Source organism: Aotus nancymaae, unplaced genomic scaffold, assembly GCF_030222135.1.
Source record: "Aotus nancymaae isolate 86718 unplaced genomic scaffold, 86718_ANA_hifiasm-v0.15.2.pri h1tg000059l, whole genome shotgun sequence".
In the NCBI taxonomy this organism is placed as follows: domain Eukaryota; kingdom Metazoa; phylum Chordata; class Mammalia; order Primates; family Aotidae; genus Aotus; species Aotus nancymaae.
In genome coordinates this window covers 58,858,731-58,874,392 of record NW_026988473.1, presented here as the reverse complement: position 1 = coordinate 58,874,392, position 15,662 = coordinate 58,858,731, and the positions used below count along the sequence as shown (strand labels likewise).

Genomic DNA, 15,662 nt, shown 5'->3' with positions numbered 1-15,662 from the left:
GCATGAGTCACTACTCCCGGCCAGCTCTTTCTTATAGTTGTATTCCAACTAGAAAATGTAGAAGGAATGAGGGAAATAGAAAATCACTATTCAAACACTACAATAACAATTTTTGTAGGTAAGAACTGCTATAGGATGTTGCATTAGAGTTCTTCAGAGAAACAGAGCTGGTAGAAGATAAACAAGACTAGTAGGAGATAGACAGGTAGGTAGGTAGACATATTTTTTTTTCCCAAGGAATTGGCTTTATGTAATTGTAGGGGATGGCAAGTCTGAAATTTGTAGGGCAAGCTGGCAGGCTGGAAACCCCTGGGGAGAAGCTGAAGCTGTAGTGTTGAAGCAAAATTTCTTCTTCCTCTAGGAAACCTGTTTTGCTCCTAATGTCTTTCAATTCATTGGGTGAGGGCTACCCACATTATCAAGGATACTCTCTTTTACTTAACATCAACTTATTGTAAATACTAATTACATCTACAAAATATATCACAGCAACACCTAGATCAGTGTTTGATTGAATAACTGCATGTTATAGCTTAGCAAGGTTGATACATAAAATTAACCATCACAGATACTAGAATAACTGGTTAAAAATGTGATGAGAAACAGGATATTTGCATAATCTCAAAATATATTTATTAATTACAAAGGAAAATACAGTAACTTCTCAGTAGAGAAACCAGGCAGACCCCACCTTAACCAAGTGATCAAAATTAACATCACCAGTAGTAAGGCATATTGCCATCATGATCCTCCTGGTCTGATGAGCTGAGAAAGGCAAGCATCACTTCTGTGGACATTTTGGCAAAGTGAAAAGCCTTAATCTAATGGGAAAGCATCAAAAAAATTCAGTTTGAGGCATAGTTTTACAAAATAATTGACCAGTACTCTAAAAATATTAAGGTTACACAAGAAAAAGAAAGGCTGAGGAACTGTCAAAGATTAGAAGAAACTAAGGAAATATGACAGCTAATGTAGTGTGACCTCCTAGATTGGATCCAGGAACAGAAAGAGGACATGAGTGAGAAAACTGGTAAAATGGAAAAAAAGAGGTGTACATTTAATAACTAATATTGTACCAATGTTAATATCTTGGTTTCAATAATTGTATTATGGTTATAAAAGATGATAACATGAAGGAAGCTATGTGAAGGCTGCATGGGAACTCTGTACTATTTTGCAACTTTTCTGGAAGTCTAAAGTTATCTCAGAATGAAAAATTATGAAAAAAAACCCCAACTCCCCATGGATTTCCTCCATGCTAAAACTCAAGCTCCTTATTCTGGTTCTCTGGACCTTTTGTGATCTGACTCTGCTGATCTTTTCAGCCTCATCGCACTCTGTCGCCAGGCTGGAGTGCAGTGGCACAATCTCGGCTCACTGCAACCTCTGCCCCCTGGGTTCAAGCGATTCTCCTGCCTCAGCCTCCCGAGTAGCTGTGACTACAGGCATGCGCCACCATGCCCAGCTAATTTTTTTTTTTTTTTTAGTGGAGACAGAGTTTCACCAAGTTGGCCAGGATGGTCTTGATCTCTTGACCTTGTGATCCACCTGCCTCAGCCTCCCAAAGTGCTGGGATTACAGGTGTGAGCCACCGCACCTGGATAGCCTCATCTCTTTTCTCTCCTGTTGATCTCCTGACACACTCAAAGCCTTCCTTTCTGGCCATGTTGGGGGTTTTGGCAGCAACTCAGACTGAGGTCCCTGGGAGTTAGGGATATGAAGATAAGATAAAGTAGAAGCAAAGTCCATGCCCCAGATTGGGCAGCCTTGGGAAGTGGGGCACCTGGAGTATTATACCCAGAATGGAAATGGGAAATGGCCCATATGAGACATGGCAGGAACTGCATCCAAGAAGCAGGATTGGCAGCAGTGGTCTATAAGCCAGGATAAGCCCCTCAGGCAGGGATAGTGGGCTTCCCCAGAAGACAGTCAGTGGTTAGAGGCACAAAGCTGGCTCCTACAGCACCCTTTATATTATTATTATACTATTGTATATAAGATATAAGATATTATATGATTATGACTCCTTTGAGTTAGGGCTTCCTTTTTATTCGATCTCATACTCCCAGTTCCCAGCATAAAGCAGATGCTCAGAAAAGATTGGAATGGATAACTGTGTGGGCACAGGTTATAGGACAGAGTTCATTCAGTTATTTGTTCAACAACGGTCACAATGTGGTATCTCTGTGCAGGCCTTGGGAATATTGAGATGAATGAGTCAGATAAAGTCCCTGCTCTTACGGAGCTTCCACTCTAGAGAGGAAGACAGACAATGAATAAGTGAACAAATAATTACAGATTGCAATGAATACCATGCACTAAATAAACTGCTGGTGCAAGAGAGAACAAAGTCCAAAATACGTTAATGATTTTTGTTAGGTGGGCTTGCTAGTAAACCTGATACTCTTTTTGCTTATATATATTTCAAAATTCTTTCTACAGTGGACATAGTTTATTAGTTTTTTTTTTTTTTAATGCCAACTGTCCTACATTTTCTTATTCCGAGTTTCTAATACCATCTTTTCTGTATACTGATAGAGGTCTGGGAAGATGGAACCCATTGAGTTGAGGTCACACATTGGGCTTTACTCAAGAGATGACCAATAGGAGAGTAACTGGCATGCATGAGAAAGAGCGATCAGCTCTACTGAGAGGCAAAAGGGAAGATTTTGCAGAACAGGAAATACTTGATCTTAGTTTTTGAAGGAATAATAGAGTTGGGAGATAAACATGTGAAGGAAGGAGTTGAGCAAGTCATTCCACCTCTTTTTGGCTAAGCCTTTCCATCTATAAAATAGTGATGGTAACATATTTTTCACTGGGTTAAAATATGGTTAAAATATAAAAATATGGTAACATATTTTTAACTGGCCTTTTAAGTGACAATTAAATGACATAGATAGGTAGACATCTCCCCTACCCCCAGCTGTAGTACAGTATCTGGTGCACATTAGGTAATCAGAAGCTATTTTTGGTTTTAGTATTATAAACGAATAGTCTGTAATTGCACTCATTGTAGTTTTAGAGTTTTCCTCTTTTCACTGTTCTAATTTTCTCAACAGGCCGAGGACACTGGTTAGTAGCTCGGAAAGGTAGCGTCAAGAAGAAGCCCGAGGGTTTGGTTGGAGCACGGGCTGAACATCAGGAAAGCCCGAAGGTGACTTCTTTTGAGCTCAGGGGGAAGAAAGGGTCTCAGCGGGGAAATCAGGTGGAACTTCCTGGACGTATCCTGGACCAGGCTTTTCTGGTGAGAGTAAATGCATCCTGGAGTGGCTGGCACATGAGTCAGGGTGGGGAGGGGGTGGGGAAGGATTTGCCCTGCTCTGGCACAACTACCCCCAATCTACTTCAAACTATTGGCAAATTGAGTACAGCCAGGATAATGAAGGGACCAAAGAGTTTCTTGACATGTAAAGCCTTCTTGACTTCTACCTAGTAAGATAGGTATTGTCATCCCTTTTGTATTGTTGCCATTGGGCAGATGGGAAAACTGAGTCTCCAAGAGGTAATTGGCCTTAGCTGAGGTTCCACAGCATGTAAATGGCTGATCCAGGATTAGAACTCTGGTCTGTTGACTCCAAAGCCTGTACTTTTACATTATATGAGATAACAACTGTTATTGAGTTGGAGAGGCAAAGGAGCAGGTCAGGGGAAACAGTCAATTGAAAATTGCATTCCAGCACCTAGTAGGGTTGAGAGATGCCTGCTCCGCTCTTTGGGGCAATTTCTACAGGATTGAGGGGGATTGGGGAAGTCCTGCTCTCCCCCAGCCTTTGTCCTTTGACTTTAGTGTCTGGCTGAAAACCAGTGAAGCTGACCAGATATTACTTAGTGCCTGGGGCAGGCTTTACAAAGAGGACTGGGGTGACTGCACCAGAGACCAGCCAGGTAGTTTCACATCTGTTCTGTGCAATGCCTCAGTGGCTTTGCTAAGAAGGACGCATTCTGTAAATCAATATTAATGTGCAGTCCGGTTCTCATAGCTCCCTAAGAACTCTGTAGCTGCCTACTTTGTTTCCAGATTGTGCTATGGTTCCCAAGAGATGGGTGTCTGCATAGAACAGAGATTGAAAGAGAACTTCGTTGGTTTCATTGTACCTCAAGTGGGTAGTATAAGCTTTTTGCAGTCCTGTGGAATCAGTTTCATTATTATGTCCACTTCTCATTGGGAATGAGGAGGACTGAAACAACAATACTGAGGAGGGGCAGAGACACTTTCCATAATGGCCTTTCCCCCCCCTTGTTTCCAGATACATAGGCATTCCCACATTCAATAAATATGGCTTGTTACCTGTTTTGCCACTGTAGGAGGCAGGAGCAAGAAGGATGTTTTTCAGAGTCATGGGGTATCCACTCTGCCTATTGGGTAGTTCCACTTGAATGTTTCATTGACAGTTCATATTGAATGACAGCACCAGTGCAACAGAGCTCTTTTCCAGTATCTACTTTACTGTCTCTGGTGGCACTACTATCTATCCAGTCCCCGAGCCAGTACTAGAAGTTATCCTGGACATTTGCCTCTCCCTCACTCCACCCCAACTTTTACCAAGTCCCCAAACTTTTACTAAATAGTTGTCAAACCTGTCTTCTCATCTCAACTGCTGTGACCCTCATCTGGGCCACCATCATCTCTTACTGGACTAATTCAGAAACTTTCTATCTATTGTGAACCAATTAGGATGCTTTTATTTCACATAAGAAGAAGCCAGAGGCATTGTTTAGGGTAGATTAATTTACTGACTTAATGACATCTTGCAAGATGGGTTCTTTCTGTCTTTCACTGTGCCATCTTGCATGTTACCTCATCCTCTTGGGCTGATTACCTTCATGATCTTGAGATGGCTGCAGCAATTCTGGCTATCACATGCAGAGGATAACATCCTGAAATAGAGAAGGGATTGTCACTGTCTAATGTCTTTTTAGAAGTAAGAAAATGCTTTCCAAAACTGGTCCCCTTCCCCAACCCCAAGTAGCCAGTATGTCATTATCCAGACCTATATCACATGCCCAAACAGTCATGAGTTAGGGGAATGGAACCTGCATGATAAGTTTACACAGATCAAGACTTATTCCTTGGAGCTCTGGCTTAAGAACATTCTATTTGGAGAAATGTGAATAACATTAGTGTTTTTTAACAAGGAAGGGATAGTGGTTATTGAGAAAGTAATTAACCAATCTGGTACACTGGTCTTTCCTCTTCCTCTCTTGTCTTCTCATCTACATGATATACTCTGATATGTCTATATGCATCAGACATTACAATTTTTATAGAATTACCATCAGCCTCCTGCTCAAAATCTCTGACAGCTTTCTATTTGTTGTAGGATAAGATCCACACTCCTTTACAGAGCCAGCGTGGACTCATAAGATCTAATGGCCGCCTCACTAACCTTATCTTGTTTTTCATCCTCTCAAAAGCACCTTGCTTTTCCTGCCTTGGTAGACTTCATAATCCCTACCACCCACTTTCATGAGACCTATTTAGTCTTAGGTCTCTGAAATATTACTTCTTCAAGTAAGTATTTCCTCATTCAGACTGAGGTTAGGACCTTCTGTTATATCTCTCATAGCATCTTGAATTTCTCCTTTAAAATATTTATCACATTTATAAATATATACTCGCTACTTGGTTTCCCATGACACTGTACACTCTATGGGGTTATAGAATGTCTCTGCTTTTTCTTCATTGTCTTCCCAATGCCTTTCAGTGCCTAAACATAGTAAGTACCATAAATAAATGATTAACAAAAAAGGAATGAGGTTCTATTAAACATAAATAGAAGCTCCAAAGCTAAGATTTACCTCTAACTTTTAAATTATGTGGGGTGACATATGGTAGTCAAAAGAGCATAGAGTTTAGCGATTACAGATTTGGATTAGTAAGATCTGTCACTAACTGTGGGACCTTTGGAAAGGCACATTACCTCTCTTAACCTTGTTTTTCTCATCAAAAAGGGGAGATAATCTTACTTATGTCAAAGGGTTTAGTTAGGATTAGAAGAAAGTTTGTTAATGTATTTAGCAAAGCATATGGCCCAATGCAGTGTTTGGTAAATATTTGGTGAATGAATGGATGAATAATGAATGAATGAACGAATGAATAAACAAGCAAGCAAACAAATAATGACAAATATATAAGATTACCCAACAAGAGAAGGCTGAACAATAATAGATAAATTAAACTTTGTAGGGCCCTTAAGAGCCAACTTTTTGTATTATGTTCCAGCTGAAGCACCACTGTGTGAGGAAGCCATCAGATCTGTGCACCATTAATGTGAGTGGCCTGAAGTTCTCCAAGGTGAGGCCAGCCAGCAAAGATGTAATTGGGGTGAGCCAGACTTGAGGTGGCACACCTGGCTGTTCTGGTTTGTCTATTGCACTTCCAGAGTCCCTAGGGACTGGAAATCTGGTCATGTAGAAGGAGGGAGAGGAGGGTCAGACTAGGATTTATTGGGTAGAAATAATACTTAGACACAAACTTTTGCTATAAACTTCGTATTGCCCTTGTCCCATTTGATGTGAATTAAGGAAAATTGCCTTATGAAACTGGTTTTGAATTTGCTGTGTAATTTTGTTGGTACATAATTCATCGTGTGACACTGAGTTTCCATCACAAGAGCCTACAAGAGACATTTTTCAAGTTTCAATGCCAGGAATTGTAATGGTTCTCCCAAGAAGCTGGTTTGTTCCTAACTTGCAGGTACTGTGACTCATGCAATGAATCATGTTTCTTTCTTTGTGTTGGCTTATAGGCAGCTTGGAGCCATATTTGTGACCTATCACTAGCCAGTGTATATACAGGATATTATAACATACATCTTCGGTATATAGGCTTTCATGGCATACCAAGATAGATTACTTGTATAAACCATAGAGTACGGGCTCTAAGCCACAGGATGGCCCCGTTAGTGGTAGAGCAGACTGTTCCTTTAACAGGGTTCTGCTTCACTTCATTTAGCACTCATATTTTCAGACTTGAGTTACATAGGGACAGGTTAGCCATAGAAATACATTCATCTTGTGGCTGAGAGGTCCTCCATTCTAGGCCAGCACATGGTCCCCAGAGATTATAATATATAGTTCACATATAATTGTGAGACAAAGTGGTAGAGGAAGAGTTCAGATATCTCTATCAATTCAGCTTTTGAGGGCTACAACATGGCTGGCCAGAGCTCAGTCCCCTCATTGGATACTGTCTATTCTTTCACATATTCACTCACCTGCTCACCAAATATTACTGAGGCCTGATATGGCTCTGTGCTGCTTACTGGAGGACACAGAGGTGGCTCAGACACTGCCTACCTTCTGGAGTATATAGTCCAGTAGGGAGGGAGGAGGCTGGGCTTAGATGGTTATGGAGATAGACATGACTAGCTAATGCAGTCAATGAGGGAAACACAAGAGTGCTGAATACGACCCCAGAGGACAGTCCCCTGACTCAGCCTTACATTCAGAAAACACACTCTGAAGAGGGTGGTTGAGAAGTTGACCACCAGCTGTGGAGGTCTGGCCTGAAGACCTTGACTCGGATGAATAAATGCACTCTCACACCATTACAGTGATTCAAGTGGGCTAGGGATGGTCATCAACTGCTTTCATAGGACAAAATGCAGCCAATCGACCAAGACTCCCTCTCCATGGTTACATTATTCAGTAAGAGGTTTTATAAGTCAACACACTTCTGGATAATTAACATGGTTAAAAGAGTGGTTATACAAATGATAAAAGCTTTAGGTTCCAAGCCGAGAGTAAACACTGTTGACAGGTCATTCTCCTTTGATCTTCCCCTGAGAGGGCCATCCAGCACAAAGTTTACATTTGTAAACAAAGTAGAGGAAAAGGGATGTGGGGTAAACAAACTGGGAAAGCCTTTTATCATCCTTGTCTTCTCCCTAACTTAATGGACCTGCCACCTTCGGCCTGTCCCAGTAAAACCTTTCGGCCTTCCAAAAGGTTTGAGACTAATCTATAACTTTTCCTGATATTTCTTTAATATTTTGCCTGCCACCCTGAGTAAATCTCAACATTTCCCCCTTCTTTTTCAACAATATCAGGCTTTGTTGTCTGCCGGCCACTGATTCGTTTAGCTATGGAACTATCAGGTGAGGCGGTCCTTGCTTTTATTCCAGCGTTGCATCCTAGGATTAACAAATAACAAGACAAATATGAGTACAATTAGCCTCAGTCTTTTCCAGTTAAAGAGCGACTCCGAGGAGTGGGGGTTTAACCAGGAGAGATGATTTTGCACACCTTTCCATCATTTTTGGCCAGATTATTTATAAAAGCAGGTGTTTGTACTGACTCAGTAATAGATGCCACTGTAACTCTGGCTGTAGCCAGGATGACTATGGCTGAGACTATAAAAGCCATAAGTATAACTGAATTTTTTGTGTTTGACCTGTAGTGTTACTTGGCATTTCAGTTTACTATATGCTGTTACTGAGGAACTTCACTGGAGGTATGTTAATCTCTTTTAGTTAAGCAGTTGCATTGTTAGAAGCTGTGAAGGGTGTGTTAGTTTAAGTTACAGGGCAGAAAAATGTAGATTAGAAGATGAGCTTGATAGAGTGTAGCAAGTACAGGTTGCAGGCAGAGTGAAAGAATAAAAAATAAATCCTAAACTGGATTTGCTTAGTCTTTTGCATTGTCCTCTTCAGCATTCGTCAGGTGTGGTCCGGGGCTTGTGTGGTTTGAGAAGCCTGCATCGTTTTGCAGGGTCTCTTTTAGGCTGGCTTAAGTTTTTCTTCTTTCCATCCTTTGATGAGGATGCAATTTCTTGGCTGGTACTGGTACACGGGAAATTCTAGGAGTTGTGCCTGTGCTAAGAGACTTTTTATAATTTTTGTAAAAGAGCAGGTTAGTGCTTTAAGAAAAACTTGTTGTGCTTTATCTTAATGTCCAGTTCACAGAAAAACTGGATACTTTTTTTTTTTTTTTTTTTTGAGACAGAGTCTCACTCTGTTGTCAGGCGCCAGGCTGGAGTCACAATCTTGGCTCACTGCAACCTCCGCCTCCTGGATTCAAGCAATTCTCCTGCCTCAGCCTCGCGAGTAGCTGGGACTACAGGCGTGCACCACCATGCCCAGCTAGTTTTTGTATTTTTAGTAGAGATGGGGTTTCACCATGTTGACCAGGATGGTCTCGATTTCTTGACCTCGTGATCCGCCCGCCTCGGCCTCCCAAAGTGCTGGGATTACAGGCTTGAGCCACCGTGCCCTGCCTAAAACTGGATACTTCTTTAACTTTTAACTAATATGTTTACACAGAGAATTTTTTTTACAGCTAATGTTTTAAAACAAACCTTCAAAACAAAATTTATACAACTTATTTGCATAAATTTTCTTCTATAACATTTTTTACAACTTTCGCCCTCAAACTTAGACATGCTTTAACTTTGTTTTATAACCTTCCTCACTAAAGGTCAATCTTATAGCTTTCTTAATATTTCTTTCTTTACTTCTTTCTCTCTTTTGTCCTTTGCCTTCCTTACGTCTTTCTCTTTTTGACTTTGTTTTTTTACACTATCTCTTTCCTTAAAGGAATTTTGATGATATCAGGGTTATAACTTAGCAATTGACTATATAATTCATTAACATGGCAAGCTGAAATTGGTAACATGAAGTTTAAAAGGAAATTAGAAAGCACCTTTCGAAGCAGAGATTTAAAGAATATACTTTAACCTTGTGCTTAAAGCCACAGGCAGAATAGCTTAAATCTTGCAATTGAGTTTTCAGGCTGACCAAATTTGTGGACTTTCAACTGGAAAACTGTTTTGAAAACAATGACTTAATGGCTGAGCAAAGACTATCTCTAATCAGTCTTTCATGCATATGTTTTCACCACACTCACATACAATTTTCTTTTACTTTCTGAGAATGGGCACAACTTTTTTACTTCTTAATTCAACAAATACTTAATTTGGCTTAAAGTTTTCCTTTAAAGCATAATGTGTTGTTTTACATGCTTAGCTTTTAATTGCTTTTCGACTAATTTGTGGGCCTTTTATAGCTGGTTGAAATTTATTTAAATTTACAAAATTAAGGGTAAATAAGGCTTGTGCTAATGTTGCCTTTTAAGATAGAAAATAGGTTTTGCAACTTATCAGTTATTTAGGCAATTCTTTTCTACTGAGGAGCAAGGCTATATGGCTGGCTTTTAATTGCTCCTTACTAATTCATAGGCTAGCTGTAATTTTTCTCCTTTCAGAGGTTACTGTTTTACTTGTTAGATTTTAAGAGCTACGTTAAAAGTAAGGTTGGAATAACAACAGTGGCTAATATCAGAAAAAGGTTTTACAAATCCTTAAACTTTACTTAAACCTTAGCAGAGAATTATAATTTGGGATGCTGTTTGTATACAAAGAACACATGGAATTTCACTGTGAGACACCTGTGGAGAGGAGCAGCAGCGGCAGCAGCGCTGGTCCCTGGACGGCGGCCATGCTGGTCCCGCCCAGGTGCTGCATGCTGCCTTCTGCTTGTGCTACTCGCTCCCCCTTCCCAGGCAGAGTTTCTCTGCTGGAGCCTTTTTTCTCTTTTTTTCCTTTCACTCAGCCATGCGGCTCTGGCCTGTAATGCCTTTTTCTTTTCTTTTTATCAACATACACCTGATTGCCTTGCTGATTATTAATTACTGGGCTAAGAGTTCCTTCTGTAATGCTGCTTGCTTAAGACAAGTTCGTACAGCTGTAGCGTTTCCTGTGTTTTATTTCCTATTCATTGGCTGCCTTTGTGCATGATTTCTCCCCACTTGTTCCCAGAGTTTTACCTCCAGTGTGCTCTTTACCAAGAACTGCGGGCTTTGGGAAACAGCAGTTTGAATTATGTCCTGTACTTTTATCTGCTGAGCTGATAACTGCTGTCCTATGATGAATCCCTAGCCTGAAACAATGACTCCCCGAGCTTGGCAATCCCCAGTGGGTACCAATGACTTATTACTTGACCTGACCACACAGTCCTCTTTTTTTCCAGTTCTCGGGAGGTCTGTCATTTCTTCTTCACAGTGCTTGTCACATTGGTTCACTCCATGTTCGAGCACCTGCTGTGACAGGTATCACGTCAGGGTCACCACCTGAGATGACCAGGTGGCTGCGGAGGTCTAGCCTGCAGACCCTGATTCAATGACAACAGAATAAATGCACTCTCACACCATTACAGTGATTCAGGTGGGCTAGGAATGGTCGTCAGCTGCTTTCAGAGGGTGAAATGCAGCCAATCGACCAAGACTCCCTTTCCATGGTTATATTTATTCAGTAAAAGATTTTACAACAGAATTTCTAAGTCAACACACTTCTGGATAATTAACATGGTTAGAAGAGTGGTTATACAAATGATAAAAGCTTTAGGTTCCAGGCCCAGAGTAAACACTGTTAACAGGTGATTCCCCTTTGATCTCCCCCAAGAGAGCCATCCAGCACAAAGTTTACATGGGTAAACAGTAGAGGAAAAGGGATGTGGGGTAAACAGACAAACTGGGAAAGCCTCGTATCATCCCTGTCTTCTCCCTAACTTAATGGACCTGCCACCTTTGGCCTGTCCCAATAAAACTTTTCAGCCTTCCAAAAGGTTTGAGACTAATCTATAACTTTTCCTAATATTTCTTTAATATTTTGCCAGCCACCCCGAGTGAATCTCAACAGGTGGTAGCTTAGCTGAGACCCACAGGATGAGTGGATGCTTGCTAGCTTTGTGATTAAACCATAAAGGAAAATGTTTATGAAATTTAATAAAATTTAAAATATCTGTCTAACAAAAGTTAGCATAAACAAAGGTAAAAGATAAGCTGAGACTGGGAGAAGATATTAGCAAGTAATATAACCAAAAAGTATTAGGATCCAGAATATGTCAAGAGCTCCTACAAAACAATAGGAAAAAAGAGAAACCCAGTAGAAAAATGGACAGCAGATAAATATGTTACTATACAGAAGAGGAACTTGAAAGGCCAGTAAATATAGGAAGAGATAGTCAGCTTCGTAAGTAAGCAGGAAAATGCAGAGCCATTTTACAATAATCAGACTGGCAAAAATTAAAGTTTTATAATGCCAATTGCAAAGATTTAAAAAAAAGTAGGACTTCTTGTACACTGCAGGTGGGACTGTAAATTGTTTTAACTACTTTGGAGAACCATGTGGTGCCATCTCACAAAGCTGTGTATTCCCCACAGCTTGATAGGAGTATGTCATTAAAGAAACTCTTATGATGAGGAGGTATGTATAAGAATATTAATTACACCATTGTTCATAATAAAATTTGGAAACAGACAATGGGAATGAATAAACTTGTCATATATTCGAACAATGGAATACTATACAGGAATTAAAATGGTTGAACTAGGCCCAGGCATGGTGGCTCATGCCTGTAATCCTAGCACTTTTGGGAGGCCAAGGTAGGCAAGTTACTTGAGGTCAAGAGTTCGAGACTAGCCTGACCAACATGGTGAAACACTGTCTCTACTAAAAAAACAAAAATTAGCCAGGCATGGTGGTGGGCACCTGTAATCCCACCTACTCAGGAGGCTGTGGCAGGAAAATAACTTGAACCCAGGTGGTAGAGGTTGCAGTGAGCCAAGTTTGCACCACTGCACTCCAGCCCGGGTGATAGAGCAAGACTTTGTCTCAAAAAAAAAAAAAAAAAAAAAAGTCAAACTAGAACTACATCTGTTGACATAAGTAAATTTTAAAAGCTGCATATGCTGGGCATGGTGGCTCACGCCTGTTATCCCAGCACTTTGGGAGGCCGAGGTGGGTAGATCATGAGGTCAGGAGTTCAAGACCAGTAGCCTGGCCAATATGGTGAAACCCCATCTCTACTAAAAAGACAAAAATTAGCTGGGTGTGGTGGTGCACACCTGTAGTCTCAGCTGCTCGGGAGGCTGAGGCAGGAGAATGGCTTGAACCGGGGAGGTGGAGGTTGCAGTGAGCTGAGATCATGCCACTGCACTCCAGCCTGGGTGACAGAGCAAGACGCTGTCTCAAAAATAAAATAAAATAAAATAAAGCTGCATGTACTGATACATAAATCAATATGTATCAGTTTACCTCACTGTTTTTGAGGTAAATCTCAAAAACAGTGTTGAGTGAAAAGGCACGTTGTAGAATGAGATCTACAATACTATTGCATTTAACGTGAAGTTTTACTACCCGTATCTAGCATTATATATAGTTGATAGATACACACATACGTACACACATATATAATACAAGTCCAAAAAAGGTATGGAAGGTGGGTGCAGTGGCTCATGCCTGTAATCCTAGCACTTTGGGAGGCTGAGGCTGGTGGATCACTTGAGCCCAGGAGTTCGAGACCAGCCTGGGCATCATGGCAAAACCCCGTCTCAGCTGAAAATACAAAAAATTAGCTAGCCACGCTTGGTGGTGTGTGCCTGCAGTCCTAGCTACTCGAGAGGCTGAGGTGGAAGGATCACCTGAGCTCAGGAAGTCGAGGCTGCAGTGAACCAAGATTGTGCCACTGCACTCCAGTCTGGGCAATGGTAGTGAGACCCTTTCTCAAAAAAAAAAAAAAAACTAAAATTACCAAGTATGGGAATGATAGTCACCAATTCAGGATAGCTGTTATGGGATTAGGGAGGGATACATGGAGGGGAGTGATAATGGTGGTGGTTCACCCTATATAATATTTTCCTTCTTTAAGGAAATTTATTTAAAGCAAAGACAGCAAAATATTCAGCTGTATTAAATACATACATCTGGATAGTGGTTATATGGGTCTTCAGAATGTCATTCGGTATACTTTTCTGTACATTTGAAATATAGTGGAAAAAAAGAAGCAGGAAAACCTGGTAGCCCTCAACAAGTGGTTGCTCTTGTGCTAAGGATGCCCCTTTTTCCTTTAGGTCTTTGTTCCTTCTGACAGTGGCTTTGAGCTTCAGCAAGGCTTCCAGACAGGGAATTAATATTTTTTTTTTTGAAATGCTTTCCTACAGGCTAAGGAAAATGACTTCAAGCATTTTCATTCTGTGGTTTATATCAATGCCTCAGAAAACCTGCTGCCTCTAGGTAAGCTTTTTCTTTCTTGAAAGCTATCTTCCTCTTGTTAGCCAGTACAGCCATTCACATGTGTTAGGATTTGCCTATCCATCCATGATTGGCCACACATCTGTTTTTTTGGAGAGCAATAGGCTGGGTGCTAGAGAGCACAAAGACCTTGATTCTAGCCCCCCTCTGGCACTACCTACTTAGAACGTTTTTCTGTGATCTGCTACTTCTCTCTGTCAGTGGGGATAATCCCCTTCTTTTTTTCCTCCCCTTGCAGGATACCTTGTAGGCTCATATGAGACAGGTGTATAAAAAATGTTTCTAAGCGTATAAAGTGCTACTGTGGGAGCATAAAACCTCTGTTATTCAGCAAATCCATAGCGACCCCTGCTGGGTATTAGGACTATGTGAATACTTGTCTTTTAGAAATGAGTGCATCCAGTCCTGCTCTGGTGAGCTCATAGTTTGTTGAGAGAGATGAACTCAGATACAGACAGAGCAGGATGAGAGGAGAGCAGTGAAAGAGAGAATTAGGAAATATTATGTAAGCATATACATGGGACTTCAAGCCAGGCCAGAATGTCAGGAGGCACTTCTGAGAAGAGGAGCGCCTAAGTTGAGACAAAAAAAAAAAAATGATTCAGGAATTAGAAGGGAAGAAGGCATTTCAGGCTGCTGGAGCAGATGTGGAATGGCAGCGCCTGATCAGGAGACTGAAGAGGACTTGTATGTTTGCAAGGGATGCATATGGGGGACAACTGAAACTAAAGAGATTGGCAGGGACTAGATTATCAAGGGCCAGGAGTGAATTGGACTTAGTGCTGCAGGCAAAAGAGAGCCTTGGAAGGGTTTTAAATAAAGAAGCTCAGCGGCAGCTGTGAGGAGAGTGGATTATAAAAGAAGAAGTTGAGGGCCAGGAAACCTGGGAGATTGTTTCAGGTTTTTAGGGTAGGGGAGCTGAGGCCTGAGCCAGGATTGTGGCAAGAAGAGTGCAGGGGATTGAGAGATTCAGGAGGAGTAGAAACCACAGGACCTGGTAACTGATAGGAATGCAGGGAGAGGGAGGAATCAAGGGGCATTTCATTGAGACAGGGAACACTAGAGAAAAGGCAGGTTAGAGGGAAATGGGTACGTTGTTTTGTTGCATTGAGTTTGAGGATTGTTTTCAAAGAAGCATATGACGAGGTCCCTGCCCTTAAGGAGACAGTGTGGTCTGTCAGGAGCTTGGGCTTGAAATGCAAAGGCCAATAGGTATATGAAAAGGTGTTCAACCTCACTAATTACAATGGATCAAGATACTGTTTTCTGCATGTCAATTATTGGCAGAAGTGAAAAGGACTGATGGCAGTCAGTATTGGTAGGGAAATGGATACTCTTGCATTGAACTGGGGAAGTATAGTAACTGGGATAACATTTTGGAGGTAATTCAGTAATGTTTCCTAAATTTAAAGTAGTCATTGCCTTTAATCTAGTAGTTTCACTACCAGGAAATTATTCTATAGAAAACACTCGTACAAAGATGTTCATTGGAAACATCCTGAAATGCAAAGCAGCCTTTTTATTAGGCTCTACTGAACATTCTGACTCACAAGACTACCATGGGCCATATTTAACATCAGGTTTACTTAGAAGGCTCTGAGTAATTCCACGCCATTTGCCAGTACAACAG

The 15,662-nt window shown here is 41.1% G+C and overlaps 1 protein-coding gene across 1 annotated transcript in view; it reads left to right on the top strand.

The window, feature by feature from the left end:
• The window catches only part of XRRA1 (X-ray radiation resistance associated 1), a 103,983-nt gene that overhangs the window by 10,634 nt on the left and 77,687 nt on the right, over positions 1-15,662 (top strand). The window contains exons 4-6 of the mRNA XM_012469661.3: positions 3,063-3,247; positions 6,227-6,298; positions 13,942-14,014. Of these exons, the coding sequence (XP_012325084.2) occupies positions 3,063-3,247; positions 6,227-6,298; positions 13,942-14,014 (330 nt within the window). The remainder of the gene's footprint in view (positions 1-3,062; positions 3,248-6,226; positions 6,299-13,941; positions 14,015-15,662) is intronic.